At 42.8% G+C, this 18,788-nt stretch overlaps 1 protein-coding gene across 1 annotated transcript in view; it reads right to left on the minus strand.

Moving 5' to 3' along the window:
* Naglu (N-acetyl-alpha-glucosaminidase) overlaps positions 1-18,788 on the minus strand; it is a 443,026-nt gene that overhangs the window by 112,989 nt on the left and 311,249 nt on the right. The window contains exon 14 of the mRNA XM_070091031.1: positions 13,268-13,357. Coding sequence (XP_069947132.1) covers positions 13,268-13,357 — 90 coding nt within the window. The remainder of the gene's footprint in view (positions 1-13,267; positions 13,358-18,788) is intronic.

Consider the following 18,788-nt stretch of genomic DNA (forward strand, 5'->3'; position numbering starts at 1 on the left):
GTGGGGTGAGCAAGGGACTTGGGGATAGTGGAGGAGTAGGTTGAGGGGTGAGCAAGGAAGTGGTGACAGTGGAGGAGTTGGTTGTGGGGTAAGCAGGGAAGTGGTGATAGTGGAGGAGTAGGTTGTGGGGTGAGCAGGATAGTGGGGATAGTGGAGGAGTAGGTTGTGGGGTGAGCAGGAAAGTGGGGATAGTGGAGGAGTAGGTTGTGGGGTGAGCAAGGAAGTGGGGATAGTGGAATAATAGGTTGGTGAGAGGAAGGTTATGAGTGGAAGAGACAGTACCAGGGCTTAACTCAGTAGCTAAAACGATCGTGGTTCAGCAGACTGGTGTGGCGTGGAGGACTGATGAGGCAAACATTCTGGGTGAACGGCATAAACGTTGATGCGCATGGTACCTGGGAGACAATCCACTTGTACTCATTTAATTGTACTCACCTAATTGTGGTTGTAGGGGTCGAAACTCAGCTCCTGACCCCGCCTCTTCCTGCTCCATTAGCTTTATCGTACCTCGTCTTAAAACTATGAATGGTTCCTGTCTCCACTACATCGCTTGCCAGACTGTTCCACTTCCTAACAACTCTGTGGCTGAAGTAATACTTCCTAACATCCCTTTGGCTCATTTGAGTCGTCAGGTTCTAATTGTAATGCCTTGTTCCTGTGTCCCATCACTGGAACATCCTGTCTCTGTCCACCTTGTCTATTCCACGCAGTATTTTGTATGTCATTATCATGTCTTCCCTGACCTTCCTGTCCTCCAGTGTCGTCAGACCGATTTCCCTTATCTCTGGAACCAGCCTTGTTGCAATCCTTTGCACTTTCTCTAATTTCTTGACGCATTTAACCTCAGTACGCTGAGGTCAGTGGTCACGTGTGGTCATACCTGCCTAAGCTCTTGAGAGTTAGCGTGGGGTGTTACCAAGCACCATGGCTTGTTGTAGTGTTTTAGAATCTCAGGTTCAAGTGTTGAAGAAGGAGATTCTACTTCTTCAGGAGGAAAATAGGAGGCTGAAGCTTCGCCTAGATGAGTTTGGGAGCGAGTGTGAGAAGGACTTAGCTGGTAAGGAAGGAATGATCACCAGCAGTGACAGTGGCAGCAGCTTTAAGTGGCAAGTGGTTCAGAGTTTAGGAAGAAGGAAGATGAGGAGAGTTAATAGAGAAGATGTGAAGGTAGGAAATCGATTATCTGTTCTCCAAGACGAGTGTACTTCAGTGGTTAGTGAGGTTGAAGGTACCACTCATTCCCCTGCTAATCAAGGTAAGAATATTTTAATAGTAGGCGATTCTCAGGTAAGATATGGACCGTGCATTTTGTAACAGAGACAGAAAGGTCAGACAGAGAGTGTGTCTTCCTGGAGCTGGTGTTGGTGTCATAATCAGCAGGTTGGATAATATTATGGCAGGTAATGGGAATAAGCCCATTTTCTGTCTTAGTGCTGGGGGTAATGACATTGGGAAGGGCAGGAGAGAGGAGCTGCTGGATAAGTACAGGTCAGCCATAGAAGTAGTTAGGTCTAAGGAAAGGATCCCAGTCATATGTAACATGTTGCCTAGAAAGGGAGTGGGCAATGAATGGATGTCTAGGGCAATTGGTATAAATTGCTGGCTAGACAGGTACTGCAAGGAACTTGCAACCCCATTCATTGATAACTGGGACTTATTCTTTGGCAAACATGATATGTATGCAAGGGATGGGGTTCATCTCTCTGGGGATGGAGTGGTTGCATTAGCCAATTCAATTGAGAGGGTAATTGAAGACTCGTCTAGGAATTTAAACTGATAGATTATAGAGGTATGGGTATTTGTGGGAAACTATCAGGCTGCAGCATTAGGGTTAAAAACAGCAGTTATTACCGGGATACCTCAGGGATATGTTTAAAAGACAATATTCAAAATAAAGTTGCTAGTAATGGCAAATCAATTGATCAACAAACAAAGAGAGATAGTAGAGGGCAAGGAGAGACTAGCTCCCTTAAGGTTTACTATACAAATAGTAGGAGTCTAAGAAATAAGATAGATGAGCTAAAATTACTTGCAAGTGTAGGTAATATAGATACTATTGATATAACAGAGACCTGGTTCAACCTGAAAGATAGAAAAATGCCTTCTGAGTGCAACATACAGAGTTATAAACTATTCCACACTGATAGGGTCAGCAGGAAGGGTGGTGGTGTGGCGATGTATGTCAGAGATAATTTAAATTGTTGTCTTAGACATGATATAAGATTAGAAACATCGAACACAGAATCTGTCTGGCTACAGTTTCTCGAGGAACGTGAAAAATTAATTTTGGGTGTGATTTATAGGCCCCCAAACCCTGATAGGGAGTGCAGTAAGCTGTTATGGGATGAAATTAATAAGGCATCTAGATATGAAAATGTTGTGATAATGGGAGATTTTAACTTTGGACAAATTGATTGGAACAATATGACAGGAAATCTTGAGTCTAGTGACTTTCTTGATACTATTTAGGATTGCTTTTTAGAGCAGGTTGTGACAGAACCAACTAGAGGAAACAATCTGCTTGACTTGGTTCTTGCCAACAAAGATACACTAATTAATAATCTAGAGGTTAATGATGAGCTTGGGGAAAGTGATCACAAATCACTTAGTTTCAATATATCATGGAATTGCCCAGATAACTGCAATCAAATCTCTGTCCCAGATTTTCGCTTGGCCGACTTCATGGGACTGAAAAATTACTTGGGAGGGCTAAATTGGGATGTCCTGACTATGGGTCAGGTAGGTGATCTTGGTTGCCAATATGACGTTTTTCAGAGCATAGTTCTAGCTGCCCAGACAACTTTTGTTCCGAGTAGGGAAATTAGATCTAACAAAAATGATCCCAAATGGATGAACAATAGATTAAAACATCTCATTGGTCAAAAGAGAGGCATGTATAGGCGTATCAAAAGAGGGGATGCGCAGTTAAGAAATCAATATATTCAGTTAAAGAGAAATAAAAAATGGAATAAGAAAAGCAAAAAGGGATTATGAGGCTAGGGTCGCAAGGGATTCAAAGACTAACCCAAAAGAGTTCTATCAGATATACAGAAGTAAGATTAGGGACAAGATAGGCCCACTTAAGAGTAACTCTGGTCAGATCACTGACAGTGATAAGGATATGTGTGAAATTCTAAATACCTATTTCCTCCCAGTTTTCACCCAGGAAAATACCAGCGATATTCCAGAAATAATAGATTATGTAGAACAGGATGATAAACTATGTACGATTGCGGTAACTAGTGACATGGTCCTCAGACAAATAGAGAAACTAAAACCTAACAAATCCTCAGGTCCTGATGAACTGCTTGCAAGGGTGTTAAAGGAATGTAAAGAGGAACTTAGCATACCTTTGGCTAATCTTTTTAACATATCACTACAAACTGGCACAGTGCCTGATAAGTGGAAAATGGCAAATGTAATACCTATTTACAAGGCAGGTGACAGGTCCATGGCTTCGAACTATAGACCAATAAGCCTTACCTCCATAGTGGGAAAATTTATGGAATCAATAACTGCCGAAGCAATTCGTAGCCATCTTGACAGGCACAGATTGATTAATGAATCTCAACACGGTTTTACAAAGGGGCGTTCCTGTCTTACGAATTTACTAACTTTTTTCGCTAAGGTGTTTGAGGAGGTAGATCATGGTAATGAATATGATATTGTGTATATGGACTTCAGTAAGGCTTTCGATAGTTCCACACCAGAGACTATTGAGGAAACTTAGGGCACACGGAATAGGAGGAGAAATTTTTTCCTGGGTACAGGCATGGCTGACAAATAGACAGCAGAGACTTTGAATAAATGGGGAGAAATCAGAATGGGGGCACGTCACAAGCGCTGTTCCTCAGGGGTCAGTGTTGGGCCCGTTGCTGTTCACAATTTACGTAAACGACATAGATTAGGGAATAAATAGCGACATAAGCAAATTTGCTGATGATGTAGACAGCCTGTACTGGCAGAGCACACAGCCTAGCCGTCTGCTCTGACTAGTTCATATTTCGCGGCATTCAGTGCTGCCCTCTGTAGGCCTACCTAGGTCGGTGGGACACACAGTCCACCCTCTCTCACTCCCGCCTGGACCGACTTGCCGTACACAAGTTCTCCCCCCTCCACGGACTGGCTTGCGGTCACTTCCTCACACTGCCCGTTGTGTACTCACTCCTACCCGATTAAAGCCAATCTAGTCCACGGCCGTATCATTGCTACCTACGCTACCTTCATCGGCACTAAACCGCTGTTCAACAGTAAGAACAGCAATAACAGTGGTGACAGCGGAGTCAGCGGCATTGTGAGCCTTTCAGGGTGGAGGGGATCGGTCGACACCAGTCAACATCATCCGTCGTCATCCAACGCACCTGCTAGCCTAAAGAGTTATCTGCTACTCCCAGCGTCTTGACAGGACCCGAGATAGATCTTCGTCCTAGATTTTTCCCACAAAATCTGGACATAGGCATCACGGCGTCATCTCCAGCCGTAGCAGTCACGTGTTCACCTCATCACCCTCTCTACAGCCCTTCAACACTCTCCAGCACCATTCTCCTGCCTCCTACAGCGTCCCTACGCCCTTCTCGCCGTCCATGTGTGTTGTGTTCTTCCCAGTTTCCTCCAAGAAGTTCTACCTGGCTTAGCCACGTGGGAACCCAGTTGGCTTAGCCCCTAAGCCAGCAAAGTTCAGCGTCTACAGCAGCTCGTGACTCATCATAGTGTCTACTACTACTCAGCGCCTACGTATCTCCAGCCAGTGCAGTTTTTTTTTTGTGTTGCCCAGTTTAAAAAATTTTTTTTTTTTCCCTTTCCCTTGTTGTTTTATTCCCAGTTCATCACCAGTTCTGTTTTCCCCAGTGATTTGTTACAGTAAAACTTACTCGTCCCAGTTCAAAGTTTCACTTAAGCTTGTTTTTAGCACGTTCGAGTAGTGCAGTAAATGTTTTGTTCTCCGTGTGCTGAAGCCGCAGTCAGTCAGCGCGCCCAGACACGCTTGCCAGTGTAAACAACCATACACCAGCTGTGGTTCACGCCGGGTACCCACGTCTAATATTTTATACCTCCACAGAGTTACTCCGGTCTTTCCTGTTCTTCCCAAGTCCTTTCTGATATTTTTTTTCTACGACATTGAAGCCCCATAGCAGTATACAAATGCTACGAGGCGTGTAGTGTCACTAGAACATCACTGAAAGTTCCAGCACCTGCCGTACCTTCGTCCACCTGCACTCAAAGTTAAGTAAACAGTGACTTACCTAGCATTTCCTAATATTTTGTGACATTATTTAACTGTCCTGCACCAATACAGTTAGTTACTGAAGCCATACTTCAGTAAATTGTTCAGTGTCATCAGTGCACATTTTGCCATTTACCTACAGCTTAAATTTTGGGAATTTATTTTTGCACTCCTACATTTTAAATTCCAGTTTTTTTATTCTGCTTCTTGCACCTCAGTTATTGATTTAAATTGTTCAGTGTTAACCATTTATACAATTTACCTCTCACACACAGTTTTCATGTAATTCCTGTGTGCTGTTATTTTTTTTAGTTGCACCTGCAAGTTAGCCACAGATTGTTGACACCCCTGCACTGTTTTGTTTGTTAGTTTTTTTTTATAAGTGTAATCTTCAAGTACTTAAGTATTAGTATATTCTACCTGCAGTCATACAATCTGTGCCTAGCCCATTAAATTTTTTTTTCTGTTCCCCCATTTATTTTGCTCTACATATATTCTATGTTTTATCAGTGAATATTCACCTATGTGCATTGCTTTTTGCTATTTTATATACCCAAGTCATTGAGTGTATTTTTGGGAACCTGCTTTTTTACCATTAATTACCAAAATTCCTTGTGAAGTTAATTAATTTTGACCTTGAGATTGTGCAAATTTTTTTTTTTCTTTTTGCCAGTGTACACCCTGCTAACACCAGTTAACCTTTGCCATATTCTTGAATTTAATAATTTGCATTTTTATTAATTTTATTTTGTGTGCAATATAGCAATTCTGGTCAGTGTATTTTTTTTTGTGTGATTTTTGGCACTATTCCATACTCTGATATCTTTTTGTGCCAACTTCCCTTGTGCTAGTGAATTACCCCCTTTTTTTTTTTTTGCATTTCAATTTGCAACTGTTAGCACCCGCAATCTTTTTAAACTGTGATTGCAGCACAGTTTAGTGTTGTGTAGTACCTGATTTATTTTAATTTTGTGCAATTTTTGCTACCAGTGTTTACAGTTCACCTCCTTTTCATAAATTTTGTTGCCAGATTCCTGGTGAAATTATTGACTAACCTTAGCTTCATTTTGTGCACTTCCCTGTAGTACATTCACTTGCATACATCTCTTATTTTGTGTTCAGAGTGTATCACTATTCCCCTTTTTATTGTTGTTTTGCTCAAATTATTTCTATCACTAAGCAGTTTACCTAGTACTGTGGTGCTGAGTTCTCTTTGACTCTGTTTTGAATTGTAGCCAGTGCATACCATTTCTTGCTCTGACCTGTTTACCATCTTCGTGACCTACTTGCATTTCAACAATTGACGTCATGACTAAGACACGCAGTGGCCATGCCGTTACCCCAGATTCTGCTGGTGCCAGCAATGGTGCCTCAGCCAGCGTGAGCACGCGGCAGGGCATCGAAGCCCCAGCGACAGTTGGTCAACTTGTGGCTCACGCCTCGAACACCAGTGGGCCGGCTCGTCGTCCACACCTGACCCTTATTTTCGACGGTCGTGCAAATAGTTTAGAGCCATGGCTGCAGTCAGTCGAGGCGACTGTTCAGGCTCTATTTGATAGCCCAACAGATACACAGTACATTCGTGCTGCTGTTGCAGCAGTGGATCTCACCCAGGGTGATATAGGTGCCTTTGTGCAGCTCAAGCGCGTCTGTAAGATTCAGTCTTGGGGTGAACTTAAGGAGGAATTTAGGCGTTATTTTCGGCGTAGTCGCCAACGCCATTACATTGACATCGTTACCAGCGTCTTGGCCGAATGTCAATACCGGCACGAAAGCCCCCTGGCTTGCGTTTGCCGTTTCGAGCAAGCCGCCACGGACTTTACTGATGCCGTCAACTCCACTAAGTGGGCGGATGGTGATGGCCGTATTGCTATTAAAGACATCATCCCCATGCTGGCTGTCGGCATCATGCGGAGGGATTCCGCCCCTAACCTCTGGGCTGCCATTGATGCGCTAGGACTCGGCCCTCAGCACGACGTCCTGGGTGCATATGACGCCATCGACTCGCTCAAGCCGCCTTCCGAGCAAGGCAAGGTTTGCCGCTTTGCGGATGATCCCCTACCCATCCTTGCAGCGCCGTCCGCAGTGACCCCGCGGTCGCAGCCGGAAGTCACTTTTGCTGCTGCTGTCAGACAGCCAGCTCACAAAGGTTCTAACCCCAGTCCCACTAATACGCGCCTAAGTAAAAATAGCGACCACAGTAACAACAGTCGGTCTTATACAAAAAAGCAGTCATCGACTTCCTGGACCAGGGCGAAACGTCGCCAGCAGACACCACCCCCAACCTCACCCGCTAAGCGTGTAGTGACTTGTTTTAACTGTGGCAAACGAGGGCACTACCGATCTGAGTGTTACAAACTTAAGTCCCCGCAAAGTAACCGTCACAGTCCCCACGCTCAGTATCAAGGTAACCGTCACCGTCCCCATGCCCAGTCTCGCGAGGGAATCTGTGTTTACCACAATACTTCCAGTCATACCTCCCATGAGTGTAACAAGCTGCGAAGTATGCTGACAGCTGAGTGGAGCAAGCAGTCGTCGCGCAATGCACATGCTCGTAGAAGCCCTTCCACTAGTTCGGGGGAAGAGGCGCGTCCGCAAAACCAGCGAAAGACGTAGTAACCCTGTCGGAGTCGCTGTATTCCGTCCCTGTCCGCAATGCATTCGCCGCCCTGGGCAGTGATACGCTTGCCGACAGTGAGGAAACCGAGTGTCTTGACGTTGTTGCTGAGACTCTTACCGTACCTTCCAGGTCGAGCCTCGTCAACAAGTGTCGAGCCTCGAGCAGCTGTGACTCCGGGGATCTCGTCGGCCTGTCATGCCTTCATGTTCGGTATGACAACCCATGTGGACCGCTCATCGAGTCCACTGTCCACAATAAGCCTGTTCAGCTTTTCCTAGACACAGGTTCGGTGGTTAACATTGTCCGCTCCACCTTTTTCCGAGACATTGGCCTTCACGCGGCCATGTTGACAGAGCCATCTGCCATTCAGACCTTGAGAGGAGTCTCAGGTAAACCGCTGACGGTTCGCGGTCGCACAACGCTAGAATTTGTGGTCCAGGGTCACAAGCTGTCCGCAAAATTCTTAGTCGTGGATGGTATTGTTTTCCATGGTGACCTGCTCATAGGGTTCAAAACCATGGCAGATCTTAGGATCCGTTTAGATCCAGCTGAGTGGAAAGCGGAATTCAACGGAGTGGATGTGCCCTTCTGGGGCGTGCGCTTAGGATCCACTACGTGCTACTCCGTCTCAGAGTACGCACAGTGCCTAGAATCGTTGGAAACTGGTGGTTTCCATAGCACATTCTCCCCGGGGTCGGTCTCTCGTCCTGATCGACCTCGTAGTAGAGCTCGTTGCCCATCACCTCCTGGCCATCAGCGCATAGTTACCAGTGAAACCCAGTCTGGGGACGCCCAGTCTAACCTTCACTCTAACTCTGACGCTGTTGTAGAGACCAGCAGTTGTCAAGCCGCAGTATCCCTGTCGGCAGGCGACTGTCTGACTCGTGTCATGGCATCAGCGAGCAGAGTTACTGCTTGTACAAAGTATGACGTCACTTTGTCAGCTAACTCGCTCACTCCTGTTACGGTGTACGTGAGCAGAGCTTTTGAAGGAGACCATGTGCTGGTTGACAACGACACATGCCGAGTCAAGGGCCTCTCCCTTGAACCATCCTTGCACACAGTGCAACGTGGTAAGTTGCAAGTCCTTGTTGTCAACATGCATAGTCGAGAATTTCCCCTGCGGAAGAATACCTATTTACAAGGCAGGTGACAGGTCCATGGCTTCGAACTATAGACCAATAAGCCTTACCTCCATAGTGGGAAAATTTATGGAATCAATAACTGCCGAAGCAATTCGTAGCCATCTTGACAGGCACAGATTGATTAATGAATCTCAACACGGTTTTACAAAGGGGCGTTCCTGTCTTACGAATTTACTAACTTTTTTCGCTAAGGTGTTTGAGGAGGTAGATCATGGTAATGAATATGATATTGTGTATATGGACTTCAGTAAGGCTTTCGATAGTTCCACACCAGAGACTATTGAGGAAACTTAGGGCACACGGAATAGGAGGAGAAATTTTTTCCTGGGTACAGGCATGGCTGACAAATAGACAGCAGAGACTTTGAATAAATGGGGAGAAATCAGAATGGGGGCACGTCACAAGCGCTGTTCCTCAGGGGTCAGTGTTGGGCCCGTTGCTGTTCACAATTTACGTAAACGACATAGATTAGGGAATAAATAGCGACATAAGCAAATTTGCTGATGACACCAAAATAGGCCGTCCTATTCATTCTAATGAGGACATTAGAGCACTCCAGGATTGTATGAATAGACTGACGCAATGGTCGGAGAAGTGGCAGATGCAGTTTAATATTGACAAATGCAAAGTTCTAAATGTTGGACAGTTAAATAACCATGCCACATATAAACTAAATAATGTAGATCTTAATACTACTGATTGCAAAAAGGATTTAGGAGTTCTGGTTAGCAGTAACCTAAAACCAATACAACAGTGCATTAGTGTTCGCAATAAAGCTAACAGAACTCTTGGCTTCATATCTAGAAGTATAAATAATATAAGTCCTCAGGTTGTTCTTCAACTCTATATATCCTTGGTTAGGCCTCATTTAGACTATGCTGCTCAGTTCTGGTCACCGTATTACAGAATGGATATAAATGCTCTGGAAAACGTACAAAGGAGGATGACAAAGATGATCCCATGTATCAGAAATCTTCCCTATGAGGATAGACTGAGGGCCCTGAATCTGCACTCTCTCGAAAGGCGTAGAATTAGGGGGGATATGATCGAGGTGTATAAATGGAAAACAGGAATAAATAAAGGGGATGTAAATAGCGTGCTGAAAATTTCCAGCCAAGACAGGACTCGCAGCAATGATTTCAAGTTGGAAAAATTCAGATTCAGAAAGGATATAGGAAAGCACTGGTTTGGTAATAGAGTTGTGGATGAGTGGAACAAACTCCCGAGTACAGTTATTGAGGCTAAAACGTTGTGTAGTTTTAAAAATAGATTAAATAAATACATGAGTGGGTGTGGGTGGGTGTGAGTTGGACCTGACTAGCTTTTGCTGCGGGGTCTGGTGCAGTGCTCCATCCTTGAGTGGAGATAACCAGGCTGGGTGGGTCATTGGTCTAATCCGGGGGGGGGACATGGACCTGCTCCGCATGGGTCAGTAGGCCTGTTGCAATGTTCCTTCCTTCTTATGTTCTTATGTTCTCATGTTCACACTGGTGCTGCGTGCTGCAGTATGGATCTGACCTACACAGTGTATAAAGTCTTGAACGATTCCTTACTGAGGTATCGGAACGCTGTTCTCAGGTTGGCAGGCGCCCACATGCTACAGCAATTATCTGGTTAATATGTGCCTCTGGCGACGTACTCGGTATTATACTCACCCCTAGATCTTTCTCCTTGAGTGAAGTTTTCAGTCTTTGGCCACCTAGCCTATACTCTGACTGTGGTCTTCTTTGCCCTTCTCCGGTCTTCATGACTTTGCATTTGGCAGGGTTAAATTCTAGGAGCCAGTTGCTGGACCACGCATCCAGCCTGTCCAGGTCTCTTTTTAGACCTGTCTGGTCCATATCTGATTTAATTCTCCTCATTAGCTTCACATCATCTGCGAACAGGGACACTTCAGAGTGCATCCATTCCGTCATGTCATTCACATACCAGGAATAGCACTGGTCCCAGGACTGACCCCTATGATGTTTGGGGTGAGCGGGTGGGGGATAGACTTCAAAAAGGTATATCTTAAAGGTCCACACTTGTTAAGACAGGCTAAAAAGAGCCCCCGAAACTGAAGCAACTCAAGGTACATTGAACTACAAGTCTGATCAGCAAAGGTATGTTGAGAATGAGGACTCCTTGTATCAGGGTTGGGAGATCACAAGATAGAGATAGTAATTTTAATATTTCAGTAACGATACTCCTTTTGTGATTAACAAGATTAAAGGTTACAATAACTGTATTAAATCGTAGTAAAACAAATACTAATCATTCCTGGGAGATAGGGAAGCAATGCTGCAAGTATGTGGAATAGGTGGTAGGTTAGTGAAACCAATTAGGAGATTTTATGAGGATAGTGAAGCTCAGGTTGTGTAGGAGAGACGGAGAATATCTTCCAGTAAGAGAAGCCTCAGACAGGATGGTCGAGGTCACCATTGTTGTTTAACATATTTAATGATGGCGGGTTAAATAAGTGAATGATCTGGCGTTAAAATATAATACAAAGTGAGAGTTGTCATGGCTGCTTTTTGTAACTGTCAATAAAATGTACAAAGGTTGGTAGATGAATTTCTGAGTGTATGTAAAAGAAGGAAGTTGAAATAGGAAAAAGCAAGGTGAGGAGGGTAACAAAAATTTCGGTAATGAAAGTAGTAACGGAAGTGATGGAGTGATGGTGAAAGTTATTTTTCTTTCTCGAGTCAGCCAGCCTCGGTGGGAGACTGCTGGTGTGTTAAAAATAAAAAGTTGGGTAACCCAGCATATATAATTCCCAAATTATTTGAAATCATTTTTGGTAGTCTTTAACCCATAATGTGAATGTAATACCTTCAGAGGGAACTATGAAGTTAAGTTGCAGTATCTGTGGGGTCAACTTAGAGGTCAAGTTCTGACCTTGGTAAAGTTACGCTACAGTCACACTGAACTATAAACACTTAGTAAAAACTTTGTAGTAAACTTATAATAATGATTGAAACATTCAAGTTAGGGACAAAGTTTTTAGCTGAACCAAAACTTAGTCACATATATCTGGAGATACAGCGTTCAGAAAATTTGTCCAGGAAAATTAGAGAATCCGATCGTATGTAAATGAAGAGAATATTCTGGGGCAGACTTGACCCAGGCAACATAAACAACGTAAGACAATATTCTGAGGCAGACTTGACCCAGGCAACATAAACAACGTAAGACAATATTCTGGGGCAGACTTGACCCAGGCAACATAAACAACGTAAGACAATATTCTGGGGCAGACTTGACCCAGGCAACATAAACAACGTAAGACAATATTCTGAGGCAGACTTGACCCAGGCAACATAAACAACGTAAGACAATATTCTGGGGCAGACTTGACCCAGGCAACATAAACAACGTAAGACAATATTCTGGGGCAGACTTGACCCAGGCAACATAAACAACGTAAGACAATATTCTGGTGCAGACTTGACCCAGGCAACATAAACAACGTAAGACAATATTCTGGGGCAGACTTGACCCAGGCAACATAAACAACGTAAGACAATATTCTGGTGCAGACTTGACCCAGGCAACATAAACAACGTAAAACAATATTCTGGGGCAGACTTGACCCAGGCAACATAAACAACGTAAGACAATATTCTGGGGCAGACTTGACCCAGGCAACATAAACAACGTAAGACAATATTCTGGGGCAGACTTGACCCAGGCAACATACACAACGTAAGACAATATTCTGGGGCAGACTTGACCCAGGCAACATAAACAACGTAAGACAATATTCTGGGGCAGACTTGACCCAGGCAACATAAACAACGTAAGACAATATTCTGGGGCAGACTTGACCCAGGCAACATAAACAACGTAAGAATACATTATCACAAAATTTTTATAAATGATTCATAGCATCGTCAAAATTTTAGATTTTCTCCTTTAACTATAACTTAGATGAGACATTAAGAGTTGAGATCTTCATGTGTAAATACTAGAGAGGATATTAAATAGATCTGCTACTCTAGTTACTTATTACACCGGACATTAAGATAATAGATCCACTTATCTAGATACAATGTGGATGGGATATGAAGAATATTAAATTACGTCTTTAACTACAGTTTAGATGAGACATTAAGAGTTGAGATCTACTTTTGCCACCACAAAGTAGATGATACATCACTAACTTTATTAATATGCCATCCGTCTCGCACCAAGATAGAATGTCTCGCACCAAGATAGTATGTCTCGCACCAAGATAGTATGTCTCAAAACAGGAAACATTCACACCAATAGTAAAAGTAATTATATATATACACTTACCTTGTCAGGCTGGAGGTTTAATTTGGGTCGTTTAACAATAACATATTGTCCATGGTTGACCGTGTTGACAGTGTTGTTGTACACACTCCTCTGTCGCAACACATCATTGGTAAAGTAAGTTAATTCAGGTCAACACAGAGTAAATGCTCAAAAAATTAGGTAAGATACTTGGATTATGTAAATTCTTGGGGACAGATTTCCTAAACTAGAAATAAGATAATACAAGAAAGTAGATTATTAATAGGTACAAACTTCGTGAGCATCAAACTGGAACTAGAGGAATGAATAAATCAGGAAATATTATTACCAGATAAAATACGAGGTTAGGTTAGGTTCGTCAGGAAACAGGACAAGTGTTTCCTGACGCGGGTCTTAGATGTTGACCCGCCGTTAGAGCTTTTGGTCATTGACCGATGCCTTCCGCTGGCTTACCGGTCCACCCCTTTAAAAATTATGGCTACAGTTATAACCAGTTATATTGATAAAATAGGAAAGTTATGAATCATTATTACATTAAAAGTGAAGTATTAAACTAACTTGCTAGAAAACTATGTAATATAGAATTACTTAGAAAACTGTATGAAAGATAAAACAACATATTAGATGTATTACTAAGAGGTGTGTTACTAGCAGGTGTATTACTAAGAGGTGTGTTACTAGCAGGTGTATTACTAAGAGGTGTGTTACTAGCAGGTGTATTACTAAGAGGTGTGTTACTAGCAGGTGTATTACTAAGAGGTGTGTTACTAGCAGGTGTATTACTAAGAGGTGTGTTACTAGCAGGTGTATTAGTAAGAGGTGTGTTACTAGCAGGTGTATTAGTAAGAGGTGTGTTACTAGCAGGTGTATTAGTAAGAGGTGTGTTACTAGCAGGTGTATTAGTAAGAGGTGTGTTACTAGCAGGTGTATTAGTAAGAGGTGTGTTACTAGCAGGTGTATTAGTAAGAGGTGTGTTACTAGCAGGTGTATTAGTAAGAGGTGTGTTACTAGCAGGTGTATTAGTAAGAGGTGTGTTACTAGCAGGTGTATTAGTAAGAGGTGTGTTACTAGCAGGTGTATTAGTAAGAGGTGTGTTACTAGCAGGTGTATTACTAAGAGGTGTGTTACTAGCAGGTGTATTAGTAAGAGGTGTGTTACTGGCAGGTGTATTACTAAGAGGTGTGTTACTAGCAGGTGTATTAGTAAGAGGTGTGTTACAAGCAGGTGTATTAGTAAGAGGTGTGTTACTAGCAGGTGTATTACTAAGAGGTGTGTTACTGGCAGGTGTATTAGTAAGAGGTGTGTTACTGGCAGGTGTATTACTAAGAGGTGTGTTACTAGCAGGTGTATTACTAAGAGGTGTGTTACTGGCAGGTGTATTACTAAGAGGTGTGTTACTAGCAGGTGTATTACTAAGAGGTGTGTTACTAGCAGGTGTATTACTAAGAGGTGTGTTACTGGCAGGTGTATTACTAAGAGGTGTGTTACTAGCAGGTGTATTACTAAGAGGTGTGTTACTAGCAGGTGTATTACTAAGAGGTGTGTTACTAGCAGGTGTATTACTAAGAGGCGTGTTACTAGCAGGTGTATTACTAAGATGTGTGTTACTAGCAGGTGTATTACTAAGAGGTGTGTTACTAGCAGGTGTATTACTAAGAGGTGTGTTACTAGCAGGTGTATTACTAAGAGGTGTGTTACTGGCAGGTGTATTACTAAGAGGTGTGTTACTGGCAGGTGTATTACTAAGAGGTGTGTTACTAGCAGGTGTATTACTAAGAAGGGTGTTACTAGCAGGTGTATTACTAAGAGGTGTGTTACTAGCAGGTGCATTACTAAGAGGTGTGTTACTAGCAGGTGTATTACTAAGAGGTGTGTTACTAGCAGGTGTATTACTAAGAGGTGTGTTACTAGCAGGTGCATTACTAAGAGGTGTGTTACTAGCAGATGTATTACTAAGAGGTGTGTTACTAGCAGGTGTATTACTAAGAGGTGTGTTACTAGCAGGTGTATTACTAAGAGGTGTGTTACTAGCAGGTGCATTACTAAGAGGTGTGTTACTAGCAGGTGTATTACTAAGAGGTGTGTTACTGGCAGGTGTATTACTAAGAGGTGTGTTACTAGCAGGTGTATTACTAAGAGGTGTGTTACTGGCAGGTGTATTACTAAGAGGTGTGTTACTAGCAGGTGTATTACTAAGAGGTGTGTTACTGGCAGGTGTATTACTAAGAGGTGTGTTACTAGCAGGTGTATTACTAAGAGGTGTGTTACTGGCAGGTGTATTACTAAGAGGTGTGTTACTAGCAGGTGTATTACTAAGAGGTGTGTTACTGGCAGGTGTATTACTAAGAGGTGTGTTACTAGCAGGTGTATTACTAAGAGGTGTGTTACTGGCAGGTGTATTACTAAGAGGTGTGTTACTGGCAGGTGTATTACTAAGAGGTGTGTTACTGGCAGGTGTATTACTAAGAGGTGTGTTACTAGCAGGTGTATTACTAAGAGGTGTGTTACTGGCAGGTGTATTACTAAGAGGTGTGTTACTAGCAGGTGTATTAGTAAGAGGTGTGTTACTAGCAGGTGTATTAGTAAGAGGTGTGTTACTAGCAGGTGTATTAGTAAGAGGTGTGTTACTAGCAGGTGTATTAGTAAGAGGTGTGTTACTAGCAGGTGTATTAGTAAGAGGTGTGTTACTAGCAGGTGTATTAGTAAGAGGTGTGTTACTAGCAGGTGTATTAGTAAGAGGTGTGTTACTAGCAGGTGTATTAGTAAGAGGTGTGTTACTAGCAGGTGTATTACTAAGAGGCGTGTTACTAGCAGGTGTATTAGTAAGAGGTGTGTTACTAGCAGGTGTATTAGTAAGAGGTGTGTTACTAGCAGGTGTATTAGTAAGAGGTGTGTTACTAGCAGGTGTATTACTAAGAGGTGTGTTACTGGCAGGTGTATTACTAAGAGGTGTGTTACTAGCAGGTGTATTACTAAGAGGTGTGTTACTAGCAGGTGTATTACTAAGAGGTGTGTTACTGGCAGGTGTATTACTAAGAGGTGTGTTACTAGCAGGTGTATTACTAAGAGGTGTGTTACTAGTAGGTGTATTACTAAGAGGTGTGTTACTAGCAGGTGTATTACTAAGAGGCGTGTTACTAGCAGGTGTATTACTAAGATGTGTGTTACTAGCAGGTGTATTACTAAGAGGTGTGTTACTAGCAGGTGTATTACTAAGAGGTGTGTTACTAGCAGGTGTATTACTAAGAGGTGTGTTACTGGCAGGTGTATTACTAAGAGGTGTGTTACTAGCAGGTGTATTACTAAGAGGTGTGTTACTAGCAGGTGTATTACTAAGAAGGGTGTTACTAGCAGGTGTATTACTAAGAGGTGTGTTACTAGCAGGTGCATTACTAAGAGGTGTGTTACTAGCAGGTGTATTACTAAGAGGTGTGTTACTAGCAGGTGTATTACTAAGAGGTGTGTTACTAGCAGGTGCATTACTAAGAGGTGTGTTACTAGCAGATGTATTACTAAGAGGTGTGTTACTAGCAGGTGTATTACTAAGAGGTGTGTTACTAGCAGGTGTATTACTAAGAGGTGTGTTACTAGCAGGTGCATTACTAAGAGGTGTGTTACTAGCAGGTGTATTACTAAGAGGTGTGTTACTGGCAGGTGTATTACTAAGAGGTGTGTTACTAGCAGGTGTATTACTAAGAGGTGTGTTACTGGCAGGTGTATTACTAAGAGGTGTGTTACTAGCAGGTGTATTACTAAGAGGTGTGTTACTGGCAGGTGTATTACTAAGAGGTGTGTTACTAGCAGGTGTATTACTAAGAGGTGTGTTACTGGCAGGTGTATTACTAAGAGGTGTGTTACTAGCAGGTGTATTACTAAGAGGTGTGTTACTGGCAGGTGTATTACTAAGAGGTGTGTTACTAGCAGGTGTATTACTAAGAGGTGTGTTACTGGCAGGTGTATTACTAAGAGGTGTGTTACTGGCAGGTGTATTACTAAGAGGTGTGTTACTGGCAGGTGTATTACTAAGAGGTGTGTTACTAGCAGGTGTATTACTAAGAGGTGTGTTACTGGCAGGTGTATTACTAAGAGGTGAGTTACTAGCAGGTGTATTACTAAGAGGTGTGTTACTGGCAGGTGTATTACTAAGAGGTGTATTACTAGCAGGTGTATTACTAAGAGGTGTGTTACTGGCAGGTGTATTACTAAGAGGTGTGTTACTGGCAGGTGTATTACTAAGAGGTGTGTTACTAGCAGGTGTATTACTAAGAAGGGTGTTACTAGCAGGTGTATTACTAAGAGGTGTGTTACTAGCAGGTGTATTACTAAGAGGTGTGTTACTAGCAGGTGTATTACTAAGAGGCGTGTTACTAGCAGGTGTATTACTAAGAGGTGTGTTACTAGCAGGTGTATTACTAAGAGGTGTGTTACTAGCAGTTGTATTACTAAGAGGTGTGTTACTAGCAGGTGTATTACTAAGAGGTGTGTTACTGGCAGGTGTATTACTAAGAGGTGTGTTACTGGCAGATGTATTACTAAGAGGTGTGTTACTGGCAGGTGTATTACTAAGAGGTGTGTTACTAGCAGGTGTATTACTAAGAGGTGTGTTACTAGCAGGTGTATTACTAAGAAGGGTGTTACTAGCAGGTGTATTACTAAGAGGTGTGTTACTAGCAGGTGTATTACTAAGAGGCGTGTTACTAGCAGGTGTATTACTAAGAGGTGTGTTACTAGCAGGTGTATTACTAAGAGGTGTGTTACTAGCAGGTGTATTACTAAGAGGTGTGTTACTAGCAGGTGTATTACTAAGAGGTGTGTTACTAGCAGGTGTATTACTAAGAGGTGTGTTACTAGCAGGTGTATTACTAAGAGGTGTGTTACTGGCAGGTGTATTACTAAGAGGTGTGTTACTAGCAGGTGTATTACTAAGAGGTGTGTTACTGGCAGGTGTATTACTAAGAGGTGTGTTACTAGCAGGTGTATTACTAAGAGGTGTGTTACTGGCAGGTGTATTACTAAGAGGTGTGTTACTAGCAGGTGTATTACTAAGAGGTGTGTTACTGGCAGGTGTATTACTAAGAGGTGTGTTACTAGCAGGTGTATTACTAAGAGGTGTGTTACTGGCAGGTGTATTACTAAGAGGTGTGTTACTGGCAGGTGTATTACTAAGAGGTGTGTTACTGGCAGGTGTATTACTAAGAGGTGTGTTACTAGCAGGTGTATTACTAAGAGGTGTGTTACTGGCAGGTGTATTACTAAGAGGTGAGTTACTAGCAGGTGTATTACTAAGAGGTGTGTTACTGGCAGGTGTATTACTAAGAGGTGTATTACTAGCAGGTGTATTACTAAGAGGTGTGTTACTGGCAGGTGTATTACTAAGAGGTGTGTTACTGGCAGGTGTATTACTAAGAGGTGTGTTACTAGCAGGTGTATTACTAAGAAGGGTGTTACTAGCAGGTGTATTACTAAGAGGTGTGTTACTAGCAGGTGTATTACTAAGAGGTGTGTTACTAGCAGGTGTATTACTAAGAGGCGTGTTACTAGC

The sequence above is a fragment of the Cherax quadricarinatus genome, chromosome 33, assembly GCF_038502225.1.
Source record: "Cherax quadricarinatus isolate ZL_2023a chromosome 33, ASM3850222v1, whole genome shotgun sequence".
Lineage (NCBI taxonomy): Eukaryota > Metazoa > Arthropoda > Malacostraca > Decapoda > Parastacidae > Cherax > Cherax quadricarinatus.